The sequence below is a fragment of the Nelumbo lutea genome, chromosome 4 (assembly GCF_056320005.1).
Source record: "Nelumbo lutea isolate HS-2025 chromosome 4, American lotus-T2T, whole genome shotgun sequence".
NCBI classification, from domain to species: Eukaryota; Viridiplantae; Streptophyta; class Magnoliopsida; order Proteales; family Nelumbonaceae; genus Nelumbo; species Nelumbo lutea.
Window position 1 is genome coordinate 90669380 of NC_142687.1, and position 26208 is coordinate 90695587.

The 26208-nt window shown below is 38.3% G+C and overlaps 1 protein-coding gene across 8 annotated transcripts in view; it reads right to left on the reverse strand.

Moving 5' to 3' along the window:
* Window positions 1-20803, reverse strand: part of LOC148861739 (F-box/RNI-like superfamily protein) — an 88484-nt gene extending 67681 nt beyond the window's left edge. For 5 of the 8 annotated variants that reach the window (XR_016095006.1, XR_016095007.1, XR_016095002.1 and 2 more), the window contains exons 1-3: window positions 20093-20675; window positions 16829-17074; window positions 14590-14996 (exon numbers count right to left, since the gene is read on the reverse strand). Coding sequence is in view for 2 of the 8 variants with exons in the window: in XM_088941650.1 (XP_088797776.1) it covers window positions 14590-14996; window positions 16829-17074; window positions 20093-20401 (962 nt within the window). In the remaining 6 variants the exon portion in view is untranslated. Of the gene's footprint in view, window positions 1-14589; window positions 14997-16828; window positions 17075-20092 lie in introns of all 8 variants that reach the window. The other 3 variants (XR_016095005.1, XR_016095001.1, XM_088941649.1) reach the window with 3 other exon arrangements.
* Between the last annotated feature and the right edge of the window lie 5405 nt (window positions 20804-26208).

The following is a 26208-nucleotide window of genomic DNA, read 5'->3' on the forward strand; positions in this document are numbered from 1 at the left end:
AAAACTGGTTCAGAGGGGTCGGTTTAAGTCCTAGCTACTCTGAGCCATGGTCTGACCCGATACAACCCCTGTAGGGACGTATCGGGAAGCTCCCGGCATGATACGTATCGGCCCATCCGATACGTATCGATACTTTGAACCTTGGTTGTAGGATAGATATTGAAGGAACAGAAAATTTTGTGATATGTTGAAAAAACTGAGAGATTTTCAAGAAACATCACATTCCGAGAGATTCTAGTGTGACGAGACTAAAGATCATAACATAAACCTTTATGATGAGGACTATATTCCAAGAAGGGACATAAAGCAAACTGAGGAGATAGCTTAGTGCACTCATGTGGAGGAAGATGGACAAAGCATATGCAACCAAACACATGAAGCACGGATAAGTTGGGAGGAGTCTTAAACGTGAACTAATGTGGGATAGGTTACCAAGAACAAATGGTGGCAAAAGGTTGATAAGATGCATAGCAATGCTGGCCACCTCCACCCAAAATGTTGTTGGTGCATAAGAGTTAAGGAGGAGGGTCCTAACAACACTCAAGATATGGCCATTTTTGCATTCAGCAACTCCATTTTGTTGAGTGCCATGATAGGACTTCTGAGATTGTATGCCATGGTGTTGCAAGTAGGCCAGAAATTCCCCATCAATGTACTCTCCCCCTAAGTTTGAACGTAGAGTACAAATGGTAGCATTAAACTGTGTGGTGAGCCTGGCAAAATAGTTTAAACATAGCAAAAGCATCTGATTTCTTTCGAAGTATATTCATGTATAACGGATATGGTCAACAATAAAGGTTATAAAATATCTAAAACCTATCCTAGAAATCATCGAGGATGACCAAACATCATTGTGCGGTAACTGAAATGATACAGTGGCATGAGTAGAAGAAACAGAAAATGGTAAAACATGGCTCTTATTCAAACAACAAGACATGTAAGTTCTATCAACATTATAGGAAATAGAAGAAGATAATGATAAACATCCAGATGAAATAAGTAAATCAAGTTTCTTTTCAAACGGATGGCCTAAATGACGATGCCAAATGTTCCAACCATTATTACAAGACAAAGTAGTAGAAAGCAGACAAGAACTAGTTGCTAGAGAAGTAAGCTTCTTCTCAAATTCCAGAGCGAATAGCCATCCCATTCTACGCCCCTTCCCCTTCACCTCCCTGGTCCGTTGGTTTTGTATCAAACAACCATCAGATGAGAAGGTGATTGTATGACCATGTTCAACAAGTTGACTAACAGATATTATATTGGTGGTAAGTCTAGAAACAAATAAGGTATGTGGCAACTTGAAGGGGGAAGAGCAAGAGGTAGATAAGGTGAAATCATCATTACAACCTACAATATCTAGTTTCTCACCATTAGCTATAGCAATGTGCTTGATAGAAGGGAGAGAATAAGATGACTAATCACATGTAGCTCCCTTCATATGAGTGGAAGCACCAAAATCTATGATTGAGAAATGACTAGGAGAGGCACAATAATAGGTGCACTTACTAAACATGCCGAAAGCAAAGGATATTGCCGAGGACATCAGCTACCAAATTTCCTCTTAAATCATTACATTTGTAGTTTCATTCTTGATCTGAGATGTGGAAGATGAGGCATCATTTGATCCCTCCACCGAAGTCTAATAAGCCTTGTGATGATTCTTTCTCCCAGCAGGTTTTTTTTTTTTTTTGGAAACGGTGACTTTCATTAAGGATATCAAATAACACCTTGCACTGTCAACCACTCAGACAAAGAGTGTTGACCCCAAAATAACATCAAGAATTACAGTATATCCCAAAAGAAGTTTTCCCTGAAGGTCCCCTATTTTTCCAAGCTATCTACCACAGAGTTTGCTCCTTACCCATTTGGATGTTACTCCAACTTCCCTTGCCAAGCAGATTATTTCCCTTATTTGCTGTCTAAACTTCCATACACCCAACTTCTTGTTTGCAGCCACCCTATTAACAATTTAGAGTCCCCTTCCACCTCCAAGTTCTGAAATTCCCATTGATTCAAAAATATCAGGCCTTGTAGTAGAGCCAAAATTTCAGCTCTCATAGAGTCTCCCACTCCTATGGGACCAGAGTATAGTGCTACCATTCTGCCCTCCCCATTCCTAAAGACTCCCCCAGCTCCCGAAGGTCCTAGGTTACTCATGGAGCTTCCATCAAAATTTAATTTTAGCCTTTGTTGTGCTACGGGTGTCCAAGAAGGCTGAAGGATAGGCTGTTTGGTTGAAGAGCTTTCCACTACTGACCATCCCCTTTGTATATCATCCACTGAAAAGTCTTTAAATAATTTACTTACTTTCAGCCAATGTATGACTTTAATGGCTACACAGTCAATGATTTGTTCTATTGATCTTTGTGCCCCTTGGAAAATTCCGTTATTCCTTTCTTCCCGTAAGGACCAAAGAATGGCTGCTCTTGTTGCCCTCCACATCACTCTTCCCCTTTTCTTTGATAATAAGAAGAAGCTTGGGTTGAAAAGACTTGTCACATCTGGGGGAGAAGTACACCTGCAGCCAAATAAGGAAGAAAACCAATTCCACACAAGAAGCAAAGGGACAAGAAAGTAAAAGATGTATAATTGTCTCACCATTTCCCTAACAAAGGCAACAAACATGAGGGGAGAGGCAATGATTCGGCCTTCTTTTTCTTTCTCCCACCAAATTGTTTTCCTTTAGGTGGTGGTGTGGGGCATTCAATGATATGCAGTAAGTACAGGTATTCATCTTCCTGTAATGGAATACTACATGACCAAACTCTTTGCATTCATAAAATTGCACCCTGGATAAGTCCTTTATCTTGGATTTATTTGCTGCTAAAAATACAGCCTCTACTCCATCATTCTTTGCATTCAAAGTTGATTAAGTGATTATCCTAGTTTCCTTTGTAAGTAATTCACCCAAAAATAGTATCAAGAGATGGTACAACATCTCTACATAGAATGTTTGATCTTATTACCTCATACTCAGGTCAAAGATGCATAAAAAAATGTATTACTTTCCTTCTGTCAAAATGTTCCTTTAATGTCTTGATGCAACAAGCAAAAGACATTTCACCTATGTGAATAAGCTCATACTTCGTCCAAAGGTTGAGAAATTCCGTGTAGTATTCCTAAATTTTCCTTTTACCCCAACAATAGGAAAATATCTCAATTTCAATTTGATATTTCCGTGAAATGCTGGAGTGTTGATAAACCTTTTCTAGGTATTTGTACATCTCCTTGGTTGTCCGAAGACCCCTCATAGGGATAGCAACATCTATAGTGAGTCTAGTGACTAAGCTCAGGATCCAGGATGCAATATGGGCATTGTTAATCTTCCAAGTTTGCAGCCCTTTTGCATCATTTACATCAGGCATAGTGGTGGTTCCATCGATATAGCCCCACAAACCCTTTCCCTCAACATAAAACTGAAAATGGAACTACCACAAAGCATAATTTGTTCCATTGAACTTGATAGGAAGTACATCACATCTTTCAGATGCCATAGTAAGAAATAAGAGGAAGAAAACAATCTCTAACAGGCTGAAAACTAGCAAAATCTGTTCACGGTCCGAAGAAAAAAAAAGGTTCACAGATGAACCAAACAAAGGGAGGGATCAAAACCCTAGCAAAGCAACTCCAATCTTCACCAAATTTTTAGGGCTGAAGGAACAGCCTAGAGAAACACCAGATCTAGAATTTTAGAGCAAACAGATCAGCCACTTGAAAGAAAACCCAAAAATACTAACCTGAGTGGCGTCCCAGTCCAGGAAATCCAGATTTCTTGTCTTGATCGGAACAGTCCACAAAGAAGTATATGCCAGTGCAAAAAAGGTAGAGAGATAGACACAAACTGATGCTGAATACAGGATAACAAAGTCAGAAACCAAAACCAAGAGAATTGAACCTGCTCTGATACCATGTCAATGCAGTTCGTACCAAGGAAAAGACAGCAGGTTTGGGGTGTGTCTAATGAGTCAACCACACCAAGAAAGAGCTATTTATACCATTGAAATGTAAAAGAACACTTCTGTCCTTATAGTACAATAAGTAGTATACATAGTAAAATAACAGAGAATAAGTGGTACAACAAGAAAGTAAAATTATAATTTAGCCCTCATTATCCCTGCTTCTACATAGGCAATAGGGGGGGGGGCACCTAGGCAATGGATATTTTAACAAAAACTATAAATTCTACGGTAATTCATAAAAAAGTATAAAGTTGTGTATTAAAACATAAAAATCAACATATTCATTTTTCTGGTAATAAAATAAAATTTATTAAAGAGAGAGAGAGTACAAAAGGGGAGTGACCAGGAGCCACTCAAGAGAGAAAAGAAAAACAAACTCCAAATCAAGACAAGCAACCAACTCTGCCAAGCCTCAAAAACACCAAACTCTAGGGCCCAAAAAACCACTAAACAAACACAAACTACAACAACCAAAGACTAGGCAAAGCTCAATGCAAAGGCTCAACCTCAAAGACAGCATAAACAGAAGCACTTCAAAACCCATGAGAAACAACAGCCTCCCTCAAGAACCAACACCAGATCCACCCACAAACACTGTAACCTCTAAACCACTAGCCACTAAAAACTTCTAAAGGTTTCCTTGGTCTTCAAGATCTTCTTACTTGGTTTAATCCCAAATAGACCTCCTTTTAGTCTAGCAAAAACCTTTGAGACCAGAACATCTCGATGTTTTCTGTCTCTTAAATCTTCTATTTGCTAAAACACACTTCTGAGAATCCAGCGAGCAAGAGGGGTTTTCATTAATCCTTTCTAACTCCAGTATAGTGTTTCTCTCAAAAAATTGGGCATCAACTAAAGCTGCAATTTTTTCACTACCATCTTCTTCCAAACTAGTTGTGGTTAAGTTATTGTGGCCTCAATCAATTGGTGGCACAGGTACTTGAAAGTCTCCAGCATTCTCCTTTACCGGAATCACATAGCGTTCTTCCAAATCTTGCAACATTTTCCTTGTAAATGACTCATCCCCCAAGACAAGCAAGCCAAGAGCTTTACTTACATCCACAGACTCGTCTACAACCATAGTCACATCAATAGATTTGTCAATCTGATGAGTCTCATATAAATAAAACTCTTCTCCTCCTTGCTTAGACTTCTCTCCTCGCCAGAAGAAATAGCACCATCTTGAATCCTTTCAAATACAGACTGTCAACAATATTGTTCTATACGTTATTTTCCTATTATAAACCCTCGTTTTCACATCAGATTAGGGTTTGCCTTTAGTTCTTCCCACCTGGAGGCTATCTTCGGTTCTCCCTCCATCCTCTGAGCTCTTCCCCTCCAACTAGGTAACAGATCCACGCACACCCCCCCCCTTTTCCTGGTTGTGTGCTCTTAGACCTCCTCCCCTCTTCAAATTCAGAGATCAGTAAAGGATCAATATAGCCAAGCTTCACCTTCAAACAAGTGTATTCCGAAATACTATGGCTGAAGGAGATGTCATCAAGGAGCTCTTTCTCCATGCCTAGCAATTAAAATGATTCTTCTTTGTCTGGACAAAGCGGCAATGAAGCAGCTCCCAAACCTCCATAAGGTCTAGTCTCCTTGCAGATTTGTTCCAGCATCATTTGATCTGTTTGATTTTCTTGGGTGGGAGTTCACCTGTTCTCTGAACCCTCACCACTATAGTACAAATAATTAGTCACAAAGCACTTGTATTCTCCTCTTCCAAAAACCTTAGTGGTCTTCCCCCATGAGACATTTCGAAGCTTCTCCAGCACCCCCTGAGACTTCTGAACCCTTGATCATAATCATAGAAGCTTTGTTCATGAAAGAAAAAGAGTTGGGTTGCTTCTGGGTTGAGCCAGCCATTGACCAAGTTAGAGATAGGAGAAGAGGTGATTACCAATGAAGACAAGATGGCCAGAAAGTTTGTGGACCACTTCAAATCCATTTTTAGAAGACCTTTGAATGAGAAATCAGTAGTGGAAGGGGTGGATTGGCCAAGGGTGACCAAGGAAAAGTCTAGGTGGTTAGAAAGAATTTTAAGGAAGAAGAGATTAAACAAACAATGTTTAAAGGACAAAGAGCTAAGGCTCTGTGTCCAAATTGCTTCACAATGGCTTTCTATGAAGATTGTTGGGAAATAATAAAAGATGATTTGTGTGATGTCCTTAAGGAATTTGCAGAGAAGCACATAGTAAGTTGTAGAGTTAATGCTACATTCTTGGCTCTAATCCCTAAGAAGCAAAATGCTAGCCACCTAAAAGACTTTACGCCAATTAGTTTGGTAACGAGTATCTACAAATCTTGGCTAAAGTGCCATCTTTGAGGATTAAAGTAGTTCTCCCCTCTATTATCAGCCAAGCCCAAGGATCTTTCATTCAAGGGCGACAAATAACTGACCAAATCTTGATTGCCAATGAATGTATAGAAGAGATGAAAAGGTCTGGGAAAAGATGCTTTATTTGTAAATTAGATCTTGAAAAGGCCTACAATTTGGTAGATTGGCAATTTCTTTTAGAGGTGTTAAGGAAGTGTGGGTTTGGAGAGAGGTTGTGTAGATGGATGTTTGGGTGTATTAGTACCTATCATTACTCAATCTTGGTTAACAGAGTAGTGAAGGACTTATTTCCCGCTTATAAGGGACCCACTTTCACCTTTCCTTTTTACCTTAGTAGCTGATGTTTTTAGTAGAATCATCACTAAGGCCAATAGGGAAGATTTTATAAGGATTAGGAGGATAGGTAGAAGTCAGATCCTAATCACTCATCCTCAATTTGCAAATGACTTGATGGTTTTCTGTGATGATGAGAAGGTAGCAAATTTAAAAGAGTTGATCAGAGGCTTTGAAAGAATTTCCAATCTGATCAATTTGGAGGATAGGGAAGTCAAGGATATTACAGATTGTATTGAGTGTTCCATATCTTTTTGGCCATTCTATTTAGGGTTTCCATTAAGGGCAAACCATAGGGAGAGTAGGCTTTGGACTCCAGTGATCGAGAAGTTTGAGAAGAGATTAGCATCATGGAAGAAGAACTACATCTCCTTGGGTAGTAGGATCACTTTGGTAAGAGCTACTTTGGCGAACTTACCTACTTATTTTCTTTTTGTCTTTAGGATACCACCTAGGGAAGCTAAGAAGCTGGAAAAATTAATGAGGGATTCCCTTTAGGAACCGGGACAAGGTAAAAAGGACCACCTGGTAAAGTGGGAAATTGTGTGTAGAAACAAAGAGGAGGGTGGTTTGGGTCTAGGAAAGGTGATTCAAAAAAATCTAGCGTTATAGAGGAAATGGTTATGGTGATGGCCTTTGGAGAGGGAGAGGTTATGGCATAAAGTGTTGGGAAGCATTCATGAAAGTTCAAAGAATGGGTGAGATGCTGGCGGGCTACTTTGGCAACACCTTGGAAATCCATTGATAGTTTTCTTCCTCAGTTTCTCAGGTATGTCAGGTATGACGGTTGTTTTGGAAACACTGGTCTGGTTCTGGGAGGATATTTGGGTTGGAAATATCCCTTTAAAGGACATTTTCCCTTCACTTTTCTCCATCTCGTTGTATAAGAATGAGGTTATTTCAGATTTTATCTCACTTGAGGGAACCCCCTTGGCTCCAAATTGGGATTTTGGCTTTTGCAAGGGGTTAAGGGATGAGGAAATTGATTCTCTCTCTAATTTTCTTTCTCTTGAATCAAGTTTGTTTGGGTCCTTCTAAGCCAGACAACAGGATTTACATTCCCAAGTCCAAAGGAACCTTCTATTGTACTTTTTTAAGTCCCTTTATCAGTTTTCCTCTCAACAAGTCTTCCCTTCAAAGGAAATTTGGTACGAGCCGGTTCCCCCTAAGATAATGGCTTTTTGTTGGGAAGTGTATTGGGAAAGTGAACACTTTAGATAACCTACAAAAGAGAAGATCTTTCGTTTGTATTTCACCCAACTTGTGTACTCTCTGTAGAGCTCATGGGGAGGACTAATGTCTTGCCCTTTTTCTACAGAATTATGAGATTGACTTTTTTTGTTGTTTAGGTGCAGGTGGAACATGCTAGCATAAGTGTGCATAATCTTTAACCCTTCTACCTTCAGTTGGCCCAAAAAAAAAAGAGGGAGAATTATGTGAGATGTGCTAGAGCAGCCTTGCTATGAACAATCTCAGAAGAAAGGAATGCTAGAATCTTCCAAGAGAATGAGAGGAGTAGCCAAGATGTAAAGGATTGTGTGTTGAATAGGGCAATTCATTGATTAAAGATCTTAGAACTATTCCATCATTTCTCCTATTCAGATTTATTGAGAAATTGGTCTACAGTAGCAAGGTGTTCATCTAGGAAGACCAAGGCAGTTACAAAGATGGATTCGACTGCCTGAAGGCTCACTAAAGCTGAACTTTGATGAGAGTAGTCAGGGCAACCCAGGGCGCTCTGGAATGGGGAGTCTTGAGAAATGAGGTTGGAGAGATTGTACTTCTCTACTCAGGTCCCATGGGATTTGGGGATTCAATCAAAGGAGAACTACTAGCAGCCCTACAAGGAGTGCAATTTGCAAATCAACTAGGTGTAGGGCAGCTTATTATTGAAGGGGATTCCAAGGTGGTGGCAGGGTAGTTGAAGAACCCTGAAGATACTATGTCATGCTACAGGAATGAAGTCAAAAAATTTAAGTGGCTGACAAGGAATATGTCTGCTATTACACAATGGGTGGGGAGATCAGCAAATGCTTTGGCTGATGGTTTAGCTAAGCAAGGGGCAAATAGGGAAGTCGTGTTTTTGGGCTCAGATGCAATGCTTGTTTTTCCTCTCTAGTTTCCTTGTTTTTTCTCTATATTATCTTTTGAAGTAATAAAACCTTCTTTATTCATCAAAAAAATGTAGAAGGGAACCAGAAACAAGAGTGGAAGTTAGGTACCTGACTTGAAGAATTTACACAGCATAAGGGCCAGGCCCATTCAATGTTTAGAAAATGATCAACCCAAGCCTACCCAAGTACCAGCCCTCCGTGTTTCTAGTAGCATTACTATAGTCCTTTTTGGAGCTTAAAAATTTTAAGTGGGAGATGATTCAAAGGTGAAGTTTTAGGTGTGAAGAAACCAGATGTATTACATTACTATAGTCCCTGATGTACATCATCCTGTTCTTTTCATATTCTTTGTATTTCTATTTCAGCCCCTTTAAGGGCTCTTTTGCATTTTCTTCTTTTTATCTTTCAGTCCTCCAAGGGCTCTTTCGCATGTTGTGTGTGTCATAGCCCTATATTCAGCCTCTGCACTGCTTCTTGCTACCACTGTTTGCTTCTTACTCTTCCATGTCACTAAGTTCCCACCAAGAAAAGTGCAATACCCTGTAGTGGACCTTCTGTCAGATATGGACTCAGCCCAATCAGCACCCGTGTATCCCTCTATCTCAAGACTTCCTCCACTCTTATACAACAAACCACGACCTAGAGAACCCTTCAAATACCTCACAATCCTTAGGGCTGCCTCCCAGTGTGAGATTCGAGGGTTCTGCATAAACTGACTCACTCCAATGACCACAAATGAGATATCAGGTCGAGTGATGGTTAGGTAATGAAGCTTACCCACCAACCTTTTGTACCTTCTCGGATCCTCAAACTCCTCACCTGTATCACTACCCAATTTTAACATTCAGTTCCATAGGTGTTTCAGTTGGTCTGGCACCCAACAACCCTATTTCTTCTAGCAGATCAAGAACATATTTCCTCTGGCACAGATTAATACTATTCATGGACCTCACAACCTCTATCCCTAGGAAGTATCTTAATTTGCCAAGATCCTTTGTCTGGAAGTGATCATGCAAGTAAGTCTTCAACCTGTCAATTCCTGGTTCGTCACTACCTGTGATAACTATGTCATCTACATATACCACCAAGAGAATCTTCCCAGCATTTGATTCATAGCTGAATACGAAATGGTCAACCTGACACTGTTTCATTTTGAACTTCCTCACCACTTCACTAAATCTCCCAAACCATGCACAGGGAGATTGTTTAAGTCCATAAATAGCCTTAAGTCTACATACCTTCTCACCCTCCCCTTGAGCAACAAACCCTGGTGGTTGCTCCATGTACACCTCCTCAAGAAGATCACCATGTAAAAAAGCATTCTTGATGTCAAGCTTAAACAAGGGCCAATCAAACATAGCAGCAAGAGAAATCAAAACACGAACTAACCCAATTTCGGCAACCGAAGAGGTGTTTGTGTAATCAATACCATACTACTGTGAATAATCTTTGGCAACTAACCAAGCTTTCAACCGTTCAACACTCTCATCAAGTAAGTATTTAACCGTGTACACCCACTTAGAGCCGACAACATGCTTACCAGGCGAAAGAGTGGTAAGGTCCCATGTATGAGTACGAGTCAGGGCCGAGAGCTCTTCTTCCATTGCTTGGCACCACCCTGAAGAAGTGAGGGCTTCCTGGACATCCTTGAGAACAGAGGCAGAGGATAACAAAGAAACAAATTGTCGATGGGAAGCCGAAATGTGAGATATAGAAACTTAATTGGAAATGGGGTGGAGAGTGCAACTACGTTTACCTTTCCGCGAAGCAATAGGAAGATCAAGGTTAGAACTTGGGGTTGGGGCTAGGGTGAGATCAACTGTCGGATCTTTCGACGATGACGAAGCTGGGGGAGGAGCTGGTGCCTGATGATGTGTATACACTTGCCGGATAGGTGGTCCTCTCTTAGGTAGATGCACTAGAGGCAAAGACTGGGCCACAACTGAAACAAGGAGAACGGGATCCTAAATAGGAACTGGAAGAGGGGGTGATGGCAACGAAGGAGAAGTATCCATCCTGGAGAAGAAAGGAACAAACTCAAAAAATATTACATCAAAACACACAAAAGAATGTCGAAAACGAGGATTATAACACTTATACCCTTTTTTGAGTCCTGGAATAGCCAAAAAAGATACACTTAGTGAATCTAGCATCTAACTTGTCCATTCCAGGCCCAAGGTTATGAACGAAACACACGCATCCAAAAACTCTAGGAGTAAGGGGAAAAGGAGACAATGTGGGAAACAGAACAGAGAAAGGGGACTGACCTTCAAGGATAGACATGGGCATGCGGTTAATAAGAAAGCAAGATGCAAGTACAGCATCACTCCAAAAGGGTTTGGGGACATTCATCTGATGTAAGAGGGACCGAGTAGTTTCCAAAAGGTGGCGGTTCTTTCTTTTTTTTTTTTTTTTGATAATTTGGCAGTTCTTTCTTTCAGCCACCCCATTTTGTTGACGGGTGTAAGTACATGAGGTTTGATGGATAATGCCATGTTATTCCAAATATTCTGAAAAGGGTGTGGAAAAATAATCGTAGCCATTATCATAACGAAGAATTTTAATATGTACACCAAATTGATTGCGAATTTCAGCATAAAATTTCTGGAAGATAGAAAACAATTCACTCTTTTTTTTCATAAGGTTAAGCCATGTCATCATTGAATAATCATCAACAAAAATTACAAAGTACTTGTAACCATTATAAGACACTACTCTACTTGGACCCTATATGTCCGAATGGACTAAAGAAAAAGGACTCAATGTACGACTATCAACTCTAGGACTAAAGGAGACACGACGATGTTTCCCAAACTGACACGACTCACAATTTAAATTAGAAAGATGACTCAACGACGAAACAAGTAACTGAAGAGCTCTAAGAGACGGATGACCAAGTCTACAATGCCACTGATGAGGGGAGAGAGATGACTAAAGAGCTATTGTCAAACCACCTCCATCAAGATAAATACAACCCACCAGCTTCATGCCATCCACCAATCTTCATCCCCGTCTTGAGATCCTGAAACACACAAGAGGAAGGGTAAAAAGTTATTGAGCAATTAAGAGACTTAGTCAATTTACTAACAGCCATCAGGTTAAAGGGAAACTTGAGAACATATAAAACTAAAGAGAGGGATAATGAGTCTGTGTCAACATTACCAACACCACGTATGGCTGATGTAGAGTCATTGGCAAGAGTAACAGATTGGGAAGTGGAGGATAGAGAAATGGATGAAAACACACCTGGAGTTCCAGTCATATGACCGGAAACTCCAAAATCTATAATCCAACAGGAAGGTGTGGATGCCAGACAAGTCGTACCTGTGTGTGCAAGGGTAGCCATGTTCTGTTGAGATGTATCCTATATGAACTACTCATACTCATCCCGTGAAACACTCACCATCTCCTTTCTAGAAGTATCTGTAGATGTGGTGGGGATCTGATCAGTAACTTGAGATTCTTGTCTAGAGTTACCACCATTTACAGCTGCATGATTTGCCCAGGCTGAAGGTGGGCCATGTATATCATAACAAAAGTTAATAGTATGTCCCTCCATACCATAATCAGTACACCTTCTCTGAGTATTACCATGTCCCGTACCACGGGCTCCCCTTGAATCTCGTCCTCCAACACGACCACCACCACGATTATACATGTCACCACCACCACGACCATACAGGGGTCCACCACCACTACCACGACCATGCTAACCTCCGCCTCTCGTAACTGCAAAATGCAGACCTATTTGACATAGTGGAAGTCTCTATGGGTCCAACTGAAATCCTCCAAAGACGAGCAAACACTTTCTCGAGAGAGGGAAGAGCAAACCCACCTAGTATTTGTGCCCTTACGAGTTCATACTCAGACTTCAGCCCTACTAAAAATCTGGTCACATCCAACTGCTCTCTTTGTTGTTGCTGAATTTTGACATCAGGTGTAAGAGGATGATAAACATTCAACTCATTTCGTAAATTTCTCATACTGGCATAAGAGTCCTCAAGACTCTGATTCCCTTGTTGCAGATTGAAGTACTCTTGGTACAGTTGGTAAACCCTAATAGTGTTCTCTTGTCCATAATATAGTTTCCTTGCATGATCCCAGACTTCCTTGGCTGCATCTAAAAACATGAAGTTCACACTAATTTTGGACTCCATGTTGTTCCATAGCCAAGTCATAATTTGAGCATCCTCTTACTCCCATTTATCATATCTCGGAGAATCAATTGGAGGTTTATCTTCCCTCATGTTTCACTTTCTTTTTGGCTTTCAGGAAAACTTCAACAGATTTGGCCCAAGGGACATAATTCTCACCATTCAGTTTTATAAAGGTTATCTGCACATTCAAATAATCAGAAGGCACCATCACACTTGATTTGTATTCACTGTTGTCTCCCATGATTGCATAAGAAAACAATGGGAATCTGTACCACTAAATTGTTACTCTATTGCCCTAATAAATCACCACACTCCACACAAATGACTGAACACCACTAGGGTTCCTAGTACCAAGTTTCAGCAACAACACTGACAACTATTCACCACTGTTTCAGCAACAATATTCACAACTCTTCACCACCTTTAGCAACAACACTATTGTTGCTGTCTACTGTCAGCACTAGAAACCCTCACAACACACCTCACAAATAGGATATTCAGTTCTGCAACATATAAAAAAAAAAAAAACTTGCTACATACCACAACTTAGTTCGAAGATCATGTACCTGTCGAGTAGAGGGTACTAAGTCTGCATTGCCACCATCACAAAACCAGCCCTCTTCGAATTGCGAGTAGAGGGTTTTCTACTAACCACACAAAATCACAACGACTGCACTCATTGGAGGCATGAAAACCCCCAGAAGGAGAAAACGGTTAGTCCTTTTCTTTCTGTCTGGAAAACCTAGGTATCAATGAGAACTCTGCAAAACCCTAGAAAGGAATGCACAGAACAAAGAGAAAAGGAGACAACTGATCTGAACTGATTATCGTGGCTCTGGTACCATGATAAAACTCAGACTAGATGTTCGTATAAGTTTAGATCAGAAGAAAGAGAAGGAGAAGAGAGAGAGAAGGAGAAGAAGAAGAAGGAGAAAAGGTCTTCGGCTTCAAATCCCTCTAGTCGGCCTTTCTTTTATTTATACTCTTCTAAGGTATACAAGAATTACCATTGTGCCCTATGGAGATTCTTCTTTCTCGTTCAGAATTCAAGTGTTAGAGCCACAGAACTCGGATGACATTTTCCCTAAGTGACAACATTTACAAGGAACAATAAAAGCAAAAAAAAAAAAAAATTTGGAGCTGCACTCCTTTTGTAGTTTGTTGAGGCATTTGGGGTGGGAGAGAGAGAGATTAGTAATAATAATAATAAATAAATAAGAAAAAAATTATTGGCATAAGAGAAAGTACAAAGAAGGTGACAACACAAAAAAAAGCAGAACTTAAGAAGGAGAGAATGCTAACAGATGTATGTGGATATTGGTAATCTAATATTGCAGTGCATTCTAGTGCAGCAAGAATTTTCTGGCCTGGATAGATCTTCATTTGGGTCAGGCTTTTGGGAGACTCTTCAGCTAGACTCTGAGGATAAAAATTGATGTGATTCACAAGTATATTCTATTTGTTTGTTTTTGTGGATAGGGTACCCTATTTATCATTGTATCTTTTGTCCTTTGAATTTTATTTGTAAATGTAATAAAAAGATAACAGTTTTATTCCATAAAATAACCAGGTAAAGTGAACAAGCATGACTTTTTGTATCGAGTAATCAGCTTCTTGGTGACATAAGCTCAACTAACTTCCCTTAAATGGATACACTTTCACAATATAAATTAATAACTAACCTGTCAGTAAATTTTTGAAAACTGTATAAAGCCAGAAATTCTAACAAAGAACAATAGGCACCCACAGCTTGCAGAGCCTCATCGGTAACGCTTATACATTGTAGTTTTAGAACTTTCAAGGAGGGGCATCCTTGCGCCACAGAAAGAACTCCCTTATTCTTAATAAACTCCGAATCCAGTGACAGGGTCTGAAGAAAGGGACAATGAGAACCCACTGCCTCCAAAGAGATGTCAGTTATTTTGGCACAAGCTGCTACACCAAGAGTTTTTAGTGATCTTCCACATCCGTGGGCTAATTCAACCAAGCCTATATCACTCAAGCCTTCACAAAAACGCAAATTTAAATCTTCAAGTTGCTTACAACACTTTCCCACAGCTGCCAGACCTTGATCTCCAACATAGCAACCCTAGATGCAAATATACAATGTGAGATATGAATAAAATTTTTACCTTAATCAGCATACCAATAGAAGAACAATAACAAACAAATCAATTATCTATAAATATATCAATATATCATGACAATTAACTACTGATCTTCACAATCCAAACACCAATGTTGTCAAAATTCTATCATTTACAATATGATTCACATTCTGAATCCTGAACCCCAAGGGTTCCACTTCAAATCTCACCAGTGGATCCACCTTCGGAAAAGTCTACCAATGATTATCTGAATCTTGAAATTCGGCTCATGGATCTCACTACTTATACGGTTCAAATCAATTAGCTGGCATCCGGTGCCATAACTTGTCCTTTACTTATCTATAAGTTTCTCTTTCAAAGTGCTTTTGTCTTAAAACTATTACCAGATTAAATATTTGAAAGGGCTTCTTAGAAACCTTTTCTATTTCATTTTCCATCAATATGTGGGTGAAAGAACCATTGTATGTGAAATTGTAAATTGATCACTATGAAGTTGAAGTTGACTATACCATCAGCCATTTAATAGTGCAAAAGTGGTCAACAATGAATTTATTTGAGGATGCTTCAATAGACACCATCATGAATAATTGGCAGGAAATAGCAGTTTCGGCTCCTAGCAGAATCAATGTCCATCCGATGTGGTTCCCTTCAATGGAAGGCTTTATCAAACTAAACTTTGATGGGAGCAGTGAAGGAAACCCCGGGCCATCAGGGGTTGGTGGTGTGTTCAAAACAGAGGCAGGTTCAGTACTTCAGTTATAGCTCTTTTTTCAGGACCAATTGGAGTTGGAGATTCTTTGAGAGCAGAAATTCAGGCCCTCTTGGAGGGTAAAAAGGGCTAAGGAGTTGAATATAAATAAGTTGATTACCAAAGGAGATTGGCAAGTGGTATTTGGCTGGATAGAGAAGGCAAACGATGGGTTATGGGCATACATTAATGAAAAAAGGCATTTCAAGTGGCTAACCCAAGGAATGGATGTGCGTGTCCAGTGGGTTAAAAGATGTGCTAATTCATTTGCAGATGCTTTGGCCAAACAAGGGGTGGGAAGAAGCCAATTGTTTTGGGCTACTATGTAATTTTCCTGTTGGGGGGTGGTAATAGGGGTTACCTCCCCCCACCTTTGTATTTTAATCTTTTTTCTAATTTAATGAAAGTTTTCTGTTACTGTTAAAAAAAAACAATTAATTCCATGAAGGATGTGGATTGCAAATTTCTTATATTGCAAATTTAAGGGCCTTTTTCTTGATAAGTGGCAAAAAGTATTGTATTACCATGAAGAGGGCGAGAGGCCCTCAAAATATACAAAAGGTGTGACTATAAATATCCGTAGATCATTTATAGTATGTTCAAAATATGATAGAGCTCCACCAAGTCCTAAAGCAATAAGCTTGAACTCCAGAAAACAGATTCAAGGCCTTGACCCATCTCATTAGTGTTCATTCTGCTTTACTGATTAAAGCTTCCCTTTGAGAGGCCTTAGCCTCAAAAGTTCTGCTATTTCTTTCCTTCCATACAATTCAGCAGATGACAAAAGGTAAAGAGTTACATTAGCAGCTTGCCCTTGGCCAAAAACCTACCCACTCTCCAACATAACAGCACAGGGCCAGCCCTTCTACCTCTGTTAGAATTTTGGGAGAGTTTACCATACAAGCATCAAATTGAGAGAGAGAGAGAGAGAAGAAGAAGAAGAAGAAGAAGAAGAAGAAGAAGAAGAAAATATTTACCTGCAGGTGCAAAAGCAATATGTGATATCTCATTACATTATGTTGGAATTAATACCTAAAGGTGCAAAAGCAATAAGTAGATATTTACCTGCAAATCCAAAAATTTCAAAGATCTACACTTCTCCGCAATTGATTGCAAACCCACACTGGTCACATTAGAACACCAAACTAAGCTCAACTTTTCAAGTCTTGTAAAGCCTTCAGCAAGAGCATTCAGGCCAGCATCTGACAAACTGTATGGCTCTAAATTACTTCCTTCAGATGCACTATTCTCAGCAGAATATCGAATTTTTGAAGATGAACGAGCAGATTTACTACCACGACGCCTTTTTCCCTGCATGATGAATGATGCTACAATCATTCTTAGTATTGACAATGTACAGCTAGAGTATTACAATGTAGTAAAAGAGTATCAAATTTCTTACCCCACCTAGGAATGAAGCTGATGAATAAACAGTACTGAGGGGGAGGGATGAAAGACTAAAAAGAAAAATTCAGCCGAGCACTTGTGACTTAACCTAGATCTTAGAATTAATAATAAAAGCATCAAACATTCAGATTGTTCATTCATAAAGAAAGTGGACCATGCAGCCTATTTGTACAAGTTATAGTTTCACTAAGCCTGGGATGCAAGCAAGCCACACAAAAAATATGATCTTGGAGGGAACCTGAGATTTCCAAATCCAAGACCAAAACAACCTTATCAAATGGTCCCAACAGAGCTCAATAGCAAGATTTAGTTGAAAAGTAGCCATCTTCTACCACACCCAAATCTTGGCATCTCTAGAATTGGGATCAACCTGCACCTCATACAATCTGCCCAATAATACCCCAAAAATATCACCTCTCAATCATTCAAATTCCTACGAAATGTGGGATCCCACACCATTTGGCCATTAAGCACCTCTACAAACTCTCTAACCGACCCTTCCTTGTTAGAGGCAATACCAAAGAGAAAAGGAAATATCTCACAAAGTGGCAGGTTCAAGCACCAAGTATGTTGCCAAAAGAAAATGCTCTTCCCATCCCCAGTATTGTACTTAATATGCTTCTGAAATTGAGGCATCCTAGCCATTATCCCATTCCAAACAAAAGTGCTCAGAGACTGTTGTGGAGCAAGTGAAGCCCAGTCAATAGGTGATTTTCCATACTTGCATTCAATGATTTGACGCCACAAATGATTCCTTTCCTCTCCATACCTCCAAAGCCACTTACATAGTAAAACATCATTCATGATCATCAAATATCTAATTCCACCTCCACCTTTCTCCTTGGGCTCACAAATAAAATCCTAAGCAGCCAAATGAACATTTTTCTCCTCATTAGGTCCTTCCAATAAGAAATCCCTCCTCAGCTTCTCCAAGATTCTAACAATCAATGCTGGCAAAGAGAAGAAAAGAAAGGTAATATGTTGGCAAGCTTGAGAGAAGAGAGCACTTTTAATTTTCCCTCCTTTAGACAACTACCTCCTTTTCCAAACTGAGAGCCTCCTCTTAAAGTGTTCTATAACCAGATCCCAAATAGCATTGGATCTGTAATTATCCCCCAGCAGCAAGCTCATACCCATATATTTAGTAGGAAATCATCCAACACAGCACCCCATGTACTATCCATCTCACCAATAAGAAGGACATCACCCATAGGCCTAATCTGGCCTTTCTGTAAATTAACCTTTAGCCCAGAGATGGATTCAAAACAAATCAATTGGCACCTAAGAAACATCAAATTAGCTTGGCACGCCCTTGTGAATTTTAGGGTGTCATCGTCAAACTGAAAGAATGGCACCAAGGGCCCACTTCTGCCGATAAAAAAACCTTCAATATAGCCTCCTTCAACAGCCTTATTGATCAACCTCCCCAGTGGGTTCACTACTAACAAAAAAAGAAACAAGGATAGAGACTCATCAAGAATTTGTCGCCCATCCACAAAAGATTGGGAACACCTTGCCTTAATACACTCAATGGCAATTAGAGGCCCATCAAGAATTTGCCACCTATCCACAAAAGCACCCTGAGACTAATGAGTAAGACCAATTTCCCAGTAACCTTCATCAACCTATTAGCCAATACATTGGAAATGATTTTATGAAAGTTTCCAATGAGACTAATGGACCAGAAATCTTTGAGGTCGGAAGCACCAACAGCGTTGGGAATTAGTGATACAAAATTGGACTCGGCACCTTGAGATAGCAGAGCATTCACCTGGAAACCCCTCACGACTCCCAGGAGATCACCCCTTATTATTTCCCATCATATGGTATATAAACCCACAGGGAATCCACTGGGGCACAGGGCCTTATAACATTTGAGCTCCTGCTCTGCCAGACCTCACCCTCCTCAAACTCCCTCTCATACGTCATACAAAGGTCTAGCAAGTTGATCAAACTCAACACCATCCAATTGTGGTCTAATCACCTCTCACTCAGCATAAAGCTGCTTGTATTTCTTAGATGATTTCAAAGTAGGAAAACTAGAAGAGTTGGCCAATCTTTCCCTCTTTTACTACAAAAGCATCAAAGGCCCTCTCCTTTTAATATCAGATAATAAAGTTTGAGATTGTACTTATACTGTTGGAGTAACTCTAATTTTTTCTATGGTGCTAATTCTATCAAGAAGCTATTAGGTGCTGATTCTTAGAGAAACCTAGGTGTTAATTCTTATATTTTTTATTTTCTTTTTCTTATTTTGCAAGTCCATTCTGCACCAACCATTATTACCATCGTCAATGGAGGAATTTTAAAGATGCCTAGACATAATGGAAAGACTCTACATTCTGCCATCACTTGTATGTAACTATCAAACATGATGAGTATACCTAAATATGTATGATGATCAATATGGGAGGCAGGTTGTGAAAGTTGGTTAAGCTGTAGTTATATGTATGATGATCATGATGAGTATACGTGCAATTAGTTATATATTTATATATTGGCACTAAAGACGAAAGTCGTGCAAGTAGTTATATTAATTACCATTAACACCCCGAGGGGGGGCGATAGCATCCTAATGTTCCCTTGCACAAGGAGATTCACGACCTTGGCTGCAAGGGAAATGCAATAATGTGTGGGATATGAGACCGTAACACCTGACGTGCCGGCAGAAACTAAGAATTCAACCCATTTACTAGTTTTAACATTTACGTGCCATAAAACAATATTCTATCGATCATTTAAACAATTCCATCTTGTTCGTGCTTATTACATTGAATTCTATATTTACAATGCCTTACCACTATCTACATTAACCATCCAACAGAAGCATAACATTTTTCGTTTGTTTAACTGGAAAAGAAATCGCAACAACTCACCATAAAAGTACCAATTCATAACAATTCAACGACCAAAAGAACTTACGGTAGGCGGCCGGGCCAATCCTGGCCGTGTCGAGTACCCAAACTGGAGCGGCAACGAAACCGGCAACCTTTCGTCAATGTAAACGTTTTCGATGTTGACGAATTGGCGAACCAAGAGGTTCGCTACCACGTCGGGATTACCTGAGGCTTCAATTCGCACTGTTCGGCGACTGGATCTATCTAGTCTGAGCCATCTCTTGCAGACGAGAGAGCAGGCGTCGCAGCTTAACTTCGAGCCGTCGAGATGATTGAAGATCTCGATGATCAATTCGTCGGGAAGAACCGTGTTTATCAAATCATGGCCTCTCATTACAGGAAATAAATGAATGTAAATAAAAAAAGTATTAATAAATAATGGAATTGCAGAGATGGGCAACAATGAAATCCTCCGGAAAACCAGACGGAGAAGAATGAGAAGGAGGTGAAAGCGATGATGTTGCGTTTACGAGTTATCCCGGATGGCCGGATTATTGTATGTTACCTAATATGAGAATCTAGTTTGATCTGACTGTTTAATCGGCATTGATAGACAATGTTCGCGAGCTGTGGGTGGTGACGGATTGATGCGAACCAAGGATTGGGACTGTTCGAAATTGGAATGGGTACCTATCAAACCGAGTTGGGAATGTGAGTCGGTGAGTGCCCTCGTCCCGACACGAGGCATGCAAGCGACGCGCCGACGCCAGCTCACGGCTATGACTCAACATAAGTTGTGCGCTGCAAAGTAGGGGTGCATCAAATTACAATGTAGCTTGGGCTTGGACCGGGAAAATCGGGCTTGATCTCAAACTTGGGCCTTAACCCAAATTTTAGGGCCAAGCCTGGGTTGACCATAAATCTGGCACAACCCACCCGACTTGCACCCCTACTACAAACAGATAGAATCAAATCAAATTTTACAAATTCAAGGGTCCATTCATCTATAATCAAAACTGAAACTACACATTTTCAACGCATGTTTGGCTTAGATGGGAATTTGGCTTATACGGGAATTGTAGTTCGATTCTAGTCCAAGAGTTGGAGCCAGAATCAACCGATTTTTTTTTGTATTCATTTATGAATACTAATGGGGACCCATGAGAATCATGGGCTTTGTTAGAAGAATTTGAGGTAAAAGGAGCTAGGAGCCCAATTTGGATGGGACCAACATAGGCTGGATCTGGCTCAATTGAAGCGCTTTTACATGTTAGATTTGAGTTTTTGAACTTTAAACTAGGCTTGGGCCAGAAAAGTCATACCTAACCTGAACCTAGGTTGGGCTTAGATTGATGTATCAAGTAGCCCAACTCGACCTAACCCAATTTGAGCCTACCCAACATTTTATGATATGCATATCTACATATTATCAATCTATTCTACTTGGAAATTGGGCTATAAAGCTAAACACACCCAAGCCCAAGCCAAACTTGAGACGTTGGATTAAGCTCAGGTTGGGCCTAGGTTGGTTCCAAAAAAATTATTGGTACTTTTCAATAATTACTGATAACTGACTGATAATAGAATGACAATAATTATGAATAGTTAACAAACCAATGCCCAAGTTTACCAACCCAAGCTTAAGCCTTAATTTACTAACCTAGGCCCAACCCGAGCTTAACCTAACATCTTGAGTTGGGCTTGGGATTAGGAATGTTGAGTTTTGTAGCCCAATATCCAAGTAGAATGTATTGATAATATGTAGATGTATATATCATAAAATGTTGGGCAGGTTCAAATTGGGCTAGACTACCAAGGCTTTATTATTAATTTCTAGTAATTTTATTATTTTTTGGCAAAGTGAGAGTTAGTGGTAATTTATTGTAATTTTGAATATGTACACTTAATTTTTGGTAACTTTTTTCAAAATGACAAATAATGTGAATTACCCATAATTCTAGTAAGTTTTGCATTCTAACAATTTCTAGTAATTTTTGGCAATTACTAATAATATTAACAATTTAATGGTAATTTCTGTTGATTTTCAAAAATTACTAATAATTTTCAATTAACAAATTATTGATAATTTCTGGTACTTTTCAAAATTACTCAAATTTTTGGTAATGTCTAGTAATTTTTGTTATTTTTCTGATAAACAAAGAATTACCAGTAATTTTATTATTTTCCTGGTATATTGAAAGTCAATGGCAATTTTTGGTAATTATGAATTGCTACACTTAATTTCTAGTAATTTTGAATAATTAGTGATAATTTACCAAAAAATAATCCAAGGGAAATAAAAATAAATTAATATCTACTCAAAATGACAAATAATTTATGGCAATTATCAATATTTTATTTTTTAAGTATTGCTAATTCATGACAATTTATAGTATTTTTTTTTTGTAATTTTGAATATCTACATTTAATTTTTGGAAATTACTAATAATATTAACAATTTATTGATAATTTCTGGTAATTTTCAAAAATTACTGATAATTTTCCAATAAAAAAATTATTGGTAATTTCTGGAAATTTTCTTACTGGTAAATAATTCAAGGAAAATAACATTAGATTATTGAATATTTTCGATAATATTGAGAAGAAAAGATTAATAATTAAAACACAACTAGAATTAACTCAGTAATACTATTTTTGTGTGAATTCATATTCTTACTTTTAATATAAATAGTAATGTTAATTTTCAATAATTTTTACTCTTAATTAACTAAAAATTACAAAAATAACTACAATGATTAAAAAATAAAACTAATTATTAATAATAGTAATTATTATCGCTAATTATACTTATTAACAATATTTGATAATTATTAATGGTAATTATTAATAAAAATGCATTTGGTAATATATTAACTATATTTAATTAATGGTATTTATTAATAAAAATAATTGGTAATTATTAATAACCATATTTATTTGGTAATATATTAACAAAATTAATTAATTAACAATAAATATTAACGATATTAATAGTGATAATTAATAATTAATAATTTAATTATTTTACTATAAATTTAATAAACAATAATTATTAACCCGTAATTATAAACAACATTAATTTATTAATAGTATTAATAATTAATAGTAAATGCTAACATTATTAAAAGTGTTAACTTAAGTAATAGAATAATTAATTATTTAATTATCTAATTGTATAAGTGTAAAAAATAGTAATTATTAACCCGTAATAATAGTAATTAATAATTTATTAAATGCTAATTAATACCGTGATTAGTAGCAGAATGGATATGGGTCAACATACACTCTTATCCATATTGAATCTAATCTGTTTAACTTAAGCCACATCACTTAAGTTAAATGGACAAGGTAGGATTTTACAAGCTTGTTCTGTATCGAACTCGTTTATCTAATCTTCTTAATCAATGAACTAGCGGAAGGGGCCCTGCATTGCAGGGGCTCACTCATAAACTATTAGGCTCGAGGTCGATTTGAATTAGAGACTTGAGCTCGAGCTCGAGCTCGAGTCAAAAGCTCAGAAGTTCGAGCTCGGGTACCTTTGATTGCATGTCTCTCAAGCAGTCGAGGTCTCCCTCAATTGCCAAGGTGCCAAACCGAGGTCTCCCTCAGCTGCTTAAGTGTTGAGCTAAGGTTTCCCTAACAGGCAAGTGCCGAGCTAAGTTCTCCCTTAGTTGACAAGGTGCTAAGCTGGGGTCTCCCTCAGTTATCGAGGTGTTGAACCAAGATCTCCCTTAGTGACCAAGGTGCCAAGCCGAGGTCTCCCTCAGTGGTCGAGGTGTCATCTAGCTCGAACTTGATTTGAATTAGAGACTTGAGCTTGAGCTCAGAAGTTCAAGCTCGACTCAATTCAAACTCGACTACCTTTGATTGTAGGTCCCCTAACGGCCGAGATACCGAGCTGAGGTCTCCCTCAGTTGGAGAGAAAGTGGCATTCTTGTAATTTATAAGGAGAGAGAGGGAGATGGCATTCTTGTAATTTGTAAGAAAAAAGAGAGAGAGAGAGAGAGAGAGAGAAAGAGAGAGAGTGGCATTCTTGTAATTTGTAAGAAAAAAGGAAAAAATACTGTTAGATTCCACTTCCCTCATCCTCATGCCTTCTTACATACACATTTCAGCTTAATATATTTATAATAGATATTAACAGTGTCACTCAATATTGTGACGAAAATCGATGTTGGGGTCCCTTCTCTAGAGATTGTTTCTATCCTGTTGACCCCAGAAACACAATCAGAAAAGTTGCCAAAGAAGTCGGATAGTGAAAAAAAAGTGTCTGAATTTCAAAAATGGTGAGAAATACCTGAGAATGAAAAAAAATGAGATTGAAAAACCGACGCCAAAATAAAAGAACCGATGAGTGAGAATCCGATCAGACAAAAACCAACATTGGGGGCCCTTCTCCAATGATTGTTTCTATCCAATTCACCCCAAAACGAATGAAGGCTAAAATTCGGATGTTCAACCAGCTCTGGTTTCAACCAAAACGTGAGTTAATGTTAGGAAGGTGGAGCAGAGAAAACAAGGGCATAGAAATGGTGAATGAACAAACATCTCTTACCTATTCCAAACAAATCCAAATAGATCATCGGCTTCGGTTTCTAATGAAGAGAGAAAAAAATGAATTTGTAGACAACACAGTGAAGAACAATGAAAGGGAAGATGGGAAGGCACAAAGAGTTAGGGAAGGATAGTGAAACGTGAATAGATTGAAAAACGGTGAAAAGGAAGATGGAAAGGTAAGAAGAGTTAGAAAAGGATATAAATCTTTAGAGATATGTTTTCATTATGTCACAATAGTGAATTGTGATAAAATAAGTCAATATTTTTTGCCAAAAAAAGGAGTTTGCCATGCTGATGTGGCAATTCCATAACCTAGGCTAAGCATGTTGAGGTGTCGATATGAGAGAAGGAGAAGGGAGTGATGAGGTGGCTTCATGAGGAACCAAGGAAGGCCAAAACAAAGATGGTCTGAGAGTTCTCGATTGGGGTAAGGGAGAAAGCTGAGGCCATCTAACATGACACTTTCTACTTTAGTGTGCGTGTGTGTGTGTGTATTGTTATTTTATTAAATTTTTATTATTTTCTTATTAATTAATTATTAATATATTATTTTATTAGTATTTAATAATTAATGTGTTTAATATTTTAATATTATTTTATTCACATTTTATTACAATTTTATTAATAGTTTATCAATATTGTATTCTTCTTCTTCTTCTTCTTCTTCTTCTTCTTCTTCTTCTTCTTTTATTATTATTATTATTATTATTATTATTATTATTATTATTATTATTTCATTGTAAGTTTATTAATAGTTTATCATTTGCGGTTCCCACGGTGAATATTACTACCATTTACTAATTTTATGTTATTCCAATGCAAAGTTGTAGGATTGGCTCTCTTTATTGTTTGGGTGCAAGTGGAGTAGGCCACTTGAAAAAAATCTTGCTTTTTAATCCTTCTACGTTTTATTGTGCCAAAGAAGAAAGAGATTAATGTGAAGGTTGCAAGAGCAGCATTGTTTTGAACTGTTTGGGAAGAGAGATAGACAACTATGAGAGCATACCATAAGATGAGATTCCAGGGGAATCATTTTCAATAAAAAAACAATACTATTCTTTCAATCAACTAATACTTTTGTCATGAAAAACAGTTTTTCAAGCAACATTATTTTGAAAGAGGAAAAGTCATTCCATCGCACTTCTACGCAAAAATAAGTTGTCTCCTTTAAGATTTGTTCTTTGGATTATCATCTTCCAACAAAGAAGGGCAATTTGTAGACACCCCATTTTTGAGCACTTCAAGCTTCAAGCATGCTTCAACTAACCTTTCAATTGATCTAGGGAATTTTTGAAATTTTAGAAAATTTTGGACCTATAGGCTAACAAAATTAACTCCATAGGTACGTAGAGCTTAAAATTTCAAGTATGATGATACCAAGATCACCCAAATTCAACATCGTTTACCCATTTACCATAAAACCCAAAGCTGAAACCGGTTCCAATCATCTGATAGGTATCATTTTGATCATGAACATTATCTCACATCAAGTTAGGAAATCCAACACCATATGTACATAAAGCCCAAATTTCCAAATTCGACGATACCAAGATCACCTAAATTCAGCACCTTTTATCCCTTCATCTTAAGACTTGAAGTTAAAACCAATTTTGATTGTCCAATCGATGTCATTTTGATCCTAAA